The sequence below is a fragment of the Echiichthys vipera genome, assembly GCF_963691815.1.
Source record: "Echiichthys vipera genome assembly, chromosome: 7".
NCBI classification, from domain to species: Eukaryota; Metazoa; Chordata; class Actinopteri; order Perciformes; family Trachinidae; genus Echiichthys; species Echiichthys vipera.
The window spans coordinates 14,826,101-14,834,229 of NC_139832.1; the positions used below are offsets into that span (position 1 = coordinate 14,826,101).

Sequence of the window (8,129 nt, forward strand, 5' to 3'; positions counted from 1 at the left end):
TCACCAGGCGACTATAGTCCAATAGAAGCACTGAGTAGATGCATCGAGCAAATCAACAATTGGACGGAGCAGACTTGTCTCCAATTAAACAAAGAAAAAATTAAATGATTGTTTTTGGAGCCAAGGAAGAACAAACCGTAATGCTAAAACCCACAAACTAAGCCAGCAACTTAGGTATAGTCATGAACCCTGACTTGAACTTCAACAGCCACATTAAAACAATTATAAAGTCAGCCTACTATCACCTAAAGAACATATGAAGTATTAAAGGACTTGTGTGTCAGCGGGACTTGCCCATGCATTTATCTTCAGCAGGCTCGACTACTGTAACAGTGTCTTTACAGGTCTCCCTAAAAAGTCCATCAGACAGCTGCAGTTAATTCAGAACTCTGCTGCTCGAGTCCCAAGTCCAAAAAAGTAGATCATATCAATCCAGTCCTTGGATCTTGACACTGGCTTCCTTTTTGTCAAAGAATTGATTTCAAAGTGCTTCTTAGCTTAAAAATCACTGAATGGTTTAGGATCAACATACATTACAGATCTTCTCAGCCACGTACCATCCAGACCTCTCAGATCCTCTGGGACAGGTCTGCTGTGTGTCCCCAGAGTCAGGACTAAACATGGAGAGGCAGCGTTCAGTTTTTATGCTCCACAAATCTGGAACAAACACCCAGAAAACTGCAGGTCTGCTGCAACTCTTAGTTATTTTAAATCAAGACTGAAGTCTTCTCTATTTTGCGCTGCTTTTCAGTAAACTGCACTGTAACTTCTGTAACTGTAACCACCGTCTATATGCACTAAATTACCTTTTGTGTGTTTTAAATGACATTTTGTGTGATTTAAATGTATGTTTTATGTTTTATTTGTCCCAATACGTTTAATGTTTTATGTAAAGCACTTTGAATTACCTTGTTGTTGAATTGTACTATACAAATGAACTTGTCGTGCCTAACAAATAATAACGTTTACATTAAAAAGCACTGATATAAGCCAGTCACAGCAGACACGTGGTGTTCACTTACCTGTTGATTAATGGGACGTTTCCTCTGGTTTGTTGATTATTCCTTCATTCAAAAGACGTTATTAACAGCTAACGACATTACTGTTTACATCACGAAGCAGTGGCGCTAGCTTACTAGCGTTAGGTGAACTGTTAGCTTTGCCTTAGCAACAACGAGCCCGACAAAAGATAGAAAACGACCTGGCCATGCTTTGAAAAACCTCCACCGAAGACGTTTCATCAAACATGTAGATTCTTTAGCCAACACATACAACTATTAGTGCTAGTTTGGGTGTAATTGTTCAAGCAGTAAACTATGTGCGGGACAATGCTAACTCTTGCTAGCCGACTGGACGTCCACTTTAAGAGCCGCAGACTCGCCCACTTTGAAAACTCGCGCGCAAAGCAGCGCCAACAAACCACTGCACTCGACTATTATATATTTAGATATTTATATGTTACACATGCACACAACAGGCAGTATTTCACTAACCGATTTATATACTGGTTTAATATACATTCTCGGTAACAAAACATGCATGGCAGAAGCTATTTAATAAACATTATTGTTGTTGTTGTTGTTGCTGCCAACCCCGGAACTAAGAAGCTGTATACGCTTCCATGGTAACAGCGCGTCTAGAACTATGGGAAATGTAGTAGCCGTGTTTCATTGGAAAAGCGGATACGATAAAAAAAACAACTATGTTTTTTGTTTTACGTTATTGAAAATGTACAAAATAGATATGGCAACGTGTATATTTATATATTATATATTATTATTATTATTATTATTATTATCATTATCATTATTATTGTTGTTGTTGTACAGTTAGGTATCACTTTGATGAGAAAATTATTATTTTTGGCTCCTTTTCTCACAATATTGAATTTAACATAATTCATCTGTTCATATTACTAGGTAAATTCCATATACATAAAGTCCAAATGTTCATTCCCATTATTTCTAAATGAATTTAAATATATTTTAAGTGTCTGTCGTATGTCGAATCCAACATAAATCTTTATCAGCTATTGCATTTCATTCAAATTACATTCGGTGAACTTGTCTGTCATTATAATTTATGTGTGCCTTTTTTTCTTTGTTCCTTTTTCAGTTGTTTGTTACTATTTGATAATGAATAAAGTTTAAACAAAAAAAAGAACCCGGTTGAACCACGCCTCCTGTCCATCGGACACTTCCTTGTTTTTGCTGCTGCAGCCTGAACTGTTTCAGAGTCAGCTGCTTTGTTGCAAACAGCAACTTAACGCCTCTAAACTGAGCCGAACACATTTTTAAGAACTGACTGCTGGTCAGCGTTTCTGTATCCGGGATCCTCCTCTGACAGTCAGCTGATCGCAGGCAAAGAGCTGCAAAACGCTTCTCTGAGCTCTCCTGTCTGGCAACAAGAATTCAAAGTTATTTTCAACAGGTAGAAATGGCCACAAACCCCCCCAAGCTGAAGACTACGATCACTGCCAATGAAAGGTGAGTAGCAGTAAGATATGCTGATTTTCAATCAGATGTGTGAAGAAACAAATGTAATACTTCATTTCTTCGTTTGAAATTCTTCACAGGCTGCAAAACTTGAAAAATACTTTCGAAAAAAAGTATGGGGCATCTCCTCTCTTCTATGCATGTGCACCAGGAAGGGTCAATCTAATAGGTAATTTAATTTTGGATTTAGCTGACATACAGGTAACTCTTCAATTTTAATTTTAATTCCAGCATATTGGGATAATGTAGCTTTGTTTGCTTCCAGATACAACGGACCCTCAAAAACAAAGTTGCATTATGAAAACAGATGTTATGTTTCTTAAATCTGCTGAGAAAACACAATTTTACTATTTCGCTCATTGCCCCAAAAGTTTGTATTATCTGTCAGATGGCCTATGTTAATGTTAATCCTGTTAATCCTTTTTCAAATGTCTCATATGTGACAGGAGAGCACATCGATTACTGTGGCTATTCTGTTCTCCCAATGGCCATTGAACCAAATATCCTTGCGGCCGTCTCTGTGAACAATTCAGGGACAATTTCACTGGCCAACACAAACCCTCTGTACAAGTAAGACTTGAACACCCATGATTATTGTTAAAAATGTGCATTGTGCTTGTGCAATTTATTCAGGGTCTTGAAATGTAAAGCATCATCATTTGTTTGCAGGGACTTCACTGCGTCATGTCCAGAGGAGATTACCATAGACAGAGACAATCCAAAGTGGCATTATTACTTCCTCTGTGGAGTGAAAGGTATTCAGGTAAGTACTGACTACTTAGTATCCAATCAATGCTGTGGTAACGTGATACCCCCCCCCCCCCCCCCCCCCCCCACACACACACACACACACACACACAAACACAATGTGTGGGTTAATATTCCTGCTGTGCGTTCTTTGCAGGAAAAGTTTGGGATTGCTCATTTAGCAGGGATGTCATGTGTCGTAGATGGGACCATTCCTCCGAGCTCTGGCCTGTCCAGTTCTAGTGCCTTAGTTTGTTGTGCCGGGCTTGTAACAATGGAGGCAAATCAAAAGTCCCTCTCCAAGGTAAATTACTCTACAATTCAGTTTTCATTTTACACATCCACATAAGAGAAAACAAGCAAAAAATATAATATATATCAGCAGAAAATGTACTATATTTCAAACAAATGGTAACTCTAGTGGGCCACTACTCAATGTAGGATTGCACTTTCTATTGAGTTCTTTTCTCATTATACTTTGTAATCCTCTAGGTGGCGTTGGCTGAGATATGTGCCCAAAGTGAGCGCTACATCGGCACAGAGGGAGGCGGCATGGACCAGTCCATCTCATTCCTGGCAGAGAGAGGAACTGTACGCCACTTTCCTTTCAGTACAAGTTGTGCAAGATGATCAGGGCCATGTGTTTATCCAAAATAAAAACATTAAATACATGTGTAGAAGAATGCAAAGAAATGTGTGTTTGATTGGTGTAAATTATAAGGACTGACTGAATAATGATTTGTTACAAATTCTCTATTTAGTTAACAGTTACCACTTGTTTAATGACATTTATTACTTAATTGTCTGTAAGGCAAAGCTGATAGAGTTCCAGCCTCTGCGGGCCACTGATGTCAAGCTCCCAGATGGGGCCGTGTTTGTGATCTCCAACTGCTGCGTGGAGATGAACAAAGCTGCTTCCTCTCACTTCAACATCCGTGTGGTGGAGTGTCGAATAGCAACAAAGGTACGGTGATCCTGTCCAGTGGTTCTCAACCTGACTCTGAGGGGGCAAAGAGGGATTTACGCATCAGGAAAAATATACGTGCATGACATTGTCTCTGTATTTAGATGTGTTTGTTGTTGAGGAATACTAATATCTTAAACAGAAATGAATCACATCATACAAACTGAATGTAAATATTTGCTTTTACTTATTTATTACACTATACGTATATTGCATGTACACAGGACACAACATTATCACCGGTGGACAAAAATGTAAAATGTGCATCCTACAGTATGATTGATCTTTAAAAAGGAAACTAGAAATCTATAGGACATTCTGCTCTATAAATCTGCATACAAGAACCTGTCAACAAAAATATTTTTTTCCATAAACATGATGAGAAAGCCCCTATGGGGTTTCTTTTTAATCATTAAGATTGGGTGAAGATCTCCTGGAGTGGAGAGAAAAAGTATCATGGAAATGTTGCATCCCTTGTTGAAGTATTTGATTTAATTAATTAAAAAACAAATTTTAGCCCACTTAAAACATTTTTTATGTTAAAATTACTATGTCTTTAAGGGTTTTGCAAATAGTGAAGCGATGTACTTAGAAACAGGAGTGAATTGTTTCCCCAAGTAATTCTTTTCATATACCTTCCTACCTATAGTTCAAGTGGAGAGAGGGCTAAATAATCTCCCATTTCAATGTCCTGGTGGGTGTGAACTCAGATGCTGAGCAGTGCGCGAGGTCTGGACTCAAGCAGAATGTTGAAGCTGGTGCAGGTTCAGACGGAGCTGAAGGCCTCCCTGGAGGAGATGCTGGCTCTGGTGGACGAGGTGTTGCATCCTGAGCCGTACAGCCGCGAAGAGATCTGCAAGGCACTGGGCGTCACCTCCGAGCAGTTTTCCACAGAGCTGCTGAGCGCCAACACTCAGCATGGTGAGAAGCATGTCTGTATTTTTATATCTCACAACTGAATCAATCTAACATTGAAATAAATAGTTGAGCAATCGACTAGCTGATTGAGAGGTTAGACGATGACAATTTTGATTATTGATAAGCAGTTTTATTATAATGTTTCCCAAAAGCTGCTCAAATCTGTCATTTAGGAATTCAGATGTTAGATGATCAGATCATAGATGAAACACACTTTAAAAGAGATTAATCAATAATGAAAATGGTAGGTAATTGAAGCCATAATAACTTTGATATAGAACTTGGCAACACATTTCTTTTTTTTAAATACACTATTGTGATATGAGAATAAACATCATCTGGAATTTTACTTTTTGTCATATTATGATATTTGTATTTACCTGGATTTATCAAAACTTAATCGTTATTATACATTTAAGCAACACAAATTTCCAACCATATTCATCTGCTCCAGCTGAGAGAAATGACAGTACGCAGCCATTACTAATCATTTCTTACGTAAAAGATATATAGCATTTGTTCAAAAATGCCATAATATTTGAATGTGTTAGTATAAACCAGAATTTTTTGGACATCATCTCAACCAATCACATGAATGACTTGCCAACCATCTTCCTCTTCTCTTCTCTCTCAGTGACCCATTTCAAGCTGCACCAGCGAGCCAGGCACGTGTACGGTGAAGCTGCACGGGTGCTGCAGTTTAAGAGCGTGTGTGACTCTGAACCCGCTGAATCCGTGCGGCTCCTGGGAGACCTGATGAACCAGAGCCATGCGAGCTGCAGAGACCTGTATGAGTGCAGCTGCCCTGAACTGGATCAACTGGTTGACATCTGCCTGTGAGTACAGCTCACTGCTGTCACACAATTCGACTCAGGACAGAATGGGATCAAATGAAATGCAGTTTTAGAGATTTAACCTATAAAAAGGTTCAACTTCAGGCAAAATTATTAAATTAAAAGTTATGTGACTGAATTCCATTTAGCTGTTTCAGTCTCAGGGTCCTGGCAGTGTGCATGCTGGCCTCTAACTCCATCCTAAATTCAAGATTCAAGATTCAAGATGTTTAATGTCATATGTTCACTAAAGACAGACGTCACACTGCACAATGCAATTCTTACTTTGCACATCTCCCTGGTCACAAAGAAAGTAAAAATGAAATAAAAATATATATTTAACTTAACAGTGTCAGAAATAGAATTTTAAAAAGCTACAATAAAATTTAAGTTTTAAAGTAAAAAAAAATGTAGACTAAAAATAAAACTAAATGAAAATGAAAATGAAAAGATGGAATCTTAGCACTTCCAAGGACAGTATAAATACTTATTGTACCCAGTATTATTACTTATATACACTGCATTATGGGAATATAGCAGACTCAACTGTAACTGCACACTCCAAACTAAAGTTTTTTACATTCCCATCAGCCTCAGATTTACTTTGTGTTTAGTGCTAATTAGCCAATGTTACCATGTTACGCTTAAACAGTAACATCAGCATGTTGACGTTAGTATTTACGGTGCATTCCATTAACCTCAGTAGTCAAAACTCAGGACTGGGAATCAAAGTCACACCCAAGTTTCTTTTTTTTTAATACAACATCTTTATTTAGAATGTAAATAAATATAACTACAATTCAAGTATGAGATCAATCTCAAATAGTCACACCTCCTAAATGAGATGCATACATACTATCCACATTTTGAAAACATCAGTTGTTGGAACTAGTGATTTTATATGATAAAATTAGTCATAGTCAAAATGCCACAACAATGGAGTTAGAATAATATATATATATATATATATATATGTACATATATATATACTGTATACATATACATATATATATATACATATACATATATATACATATATATACATATACATATATATATACATAAGTTTAAAAAATATATAAAATAAAGACAGAAATCGCACAAGTTGACCGCGTTCCAGTTATACATTCGGAAAACCTTTATATTAACCAGCCAGTTTAGCCATGGTTAGTAATTTCGGCAGATAACAATTCATTATGCTGTAATTTGGGTTTACAGACACTGTAGCAACATTTAAGATGGACATTACTGCGTGCACATTTATCTAATTCGGCGCCAATAACAAGTGCGAATAATCAGTGTATTCCGGCAGCTTTAACTACTGTTGATGATGGGCGCTGCCATGTAGCATTGCGAGGTCCGAGAGATGTCCAACTGGGAACTCGTATATTCCGACTTCTGGAATTTAACTGGAATGCGGCATTAGCTCAAAGTACCTCTGTGAAGAAGTACAGCCTCATATTGAAAAAAGCAAATTGGAAGTAAATGTGTATATTTAGTGCTGATTGGTCAGCAATGAATATAGCCCTGTGTACTGTATACAGTGTATTCAGAAATAATGTCTTTCTGAAATACCGACTCTTGTTTCTCTTGGTTACAGGAAGTCGGGGGCAGTGGGCTCCCGGCTGACAGGAGCAGGTTGGGGTGGTTGTGCTGTCTCCATGGTTCCCGATGAGAAGGTGGAGTCTTTCTTAAAAGCAGTGAGCGAGGCCTACTACCTCCCCGATCCACGCAGAGCAGCAATGGAAAAACAGAGTCTGTTTGTGTCAAAACCCGGTGGGGGAGCTGCAGTTTTCCTTGAGGAGTAAAATGAATCTTCCATTATCTGTTTATACAGCAATCATTAATTTAAATACAATGCTGGGGGGAATAAATTACACTTGTTTACACTTCAGAAGGCAATTAATCACAAGGTAATAAAACCTTACTTTACTTCATACGGATTATTCTGGAAGGGCCCACAATTGTTGTGAATTATTTCTTATGAAGTGAATATGCTTTTTGTCTTTCAAATCATGAAGGTTTTTATAATAAATGATTTTGTTCAACTAATTCGCTGTTTTACTGTTTAGCTTCAGCAAATAAAGAAATAGTCAGGTTTGATTTGTGCTGCTGTATAAAATCCATCCATCCTTTTGTACATTTTATACAGCACATGAACATATTGTAGTT

At 37.7% G+C, this 8,129-nt stretch overlaps 1 protein-coding gene across 1 annotated transcript; it reads left to right on the forward strand.

Annotated features, from left to right (window-relative positions):
- Positions 1-2,364: 2,364 nt before the first annotated feature.
- On the forward strand, positions 2,365-8,003 carry galk2 (galactokinase 2). The gene is made up of 10 exons (XM_083917495.1): positions 2,365-2,486; positions 2,576-2,664; positions 2,942-3,065; positions 3,165-3,258; positions 3,400-3,546; positions 3,735-3,833; positions 4,054-4,206; positions 4,917-5,127; positions 5,759-5,960; positions 7,558-8,003. Exons 1-10 carry the CDS (start codon positions 2,437-2,439, stop codon positions 7,763-7,765), a joined length of 1,377 nt encoding a protein of 458 aa, XP_083773621.1. The 5' UTR covers positions 2,365-2,436; the 3' UTR covers positions 7,766-8,003.
- The last annotated feature ends 126 nt before the right edge of the window (positions 8,004-8,129 follow it).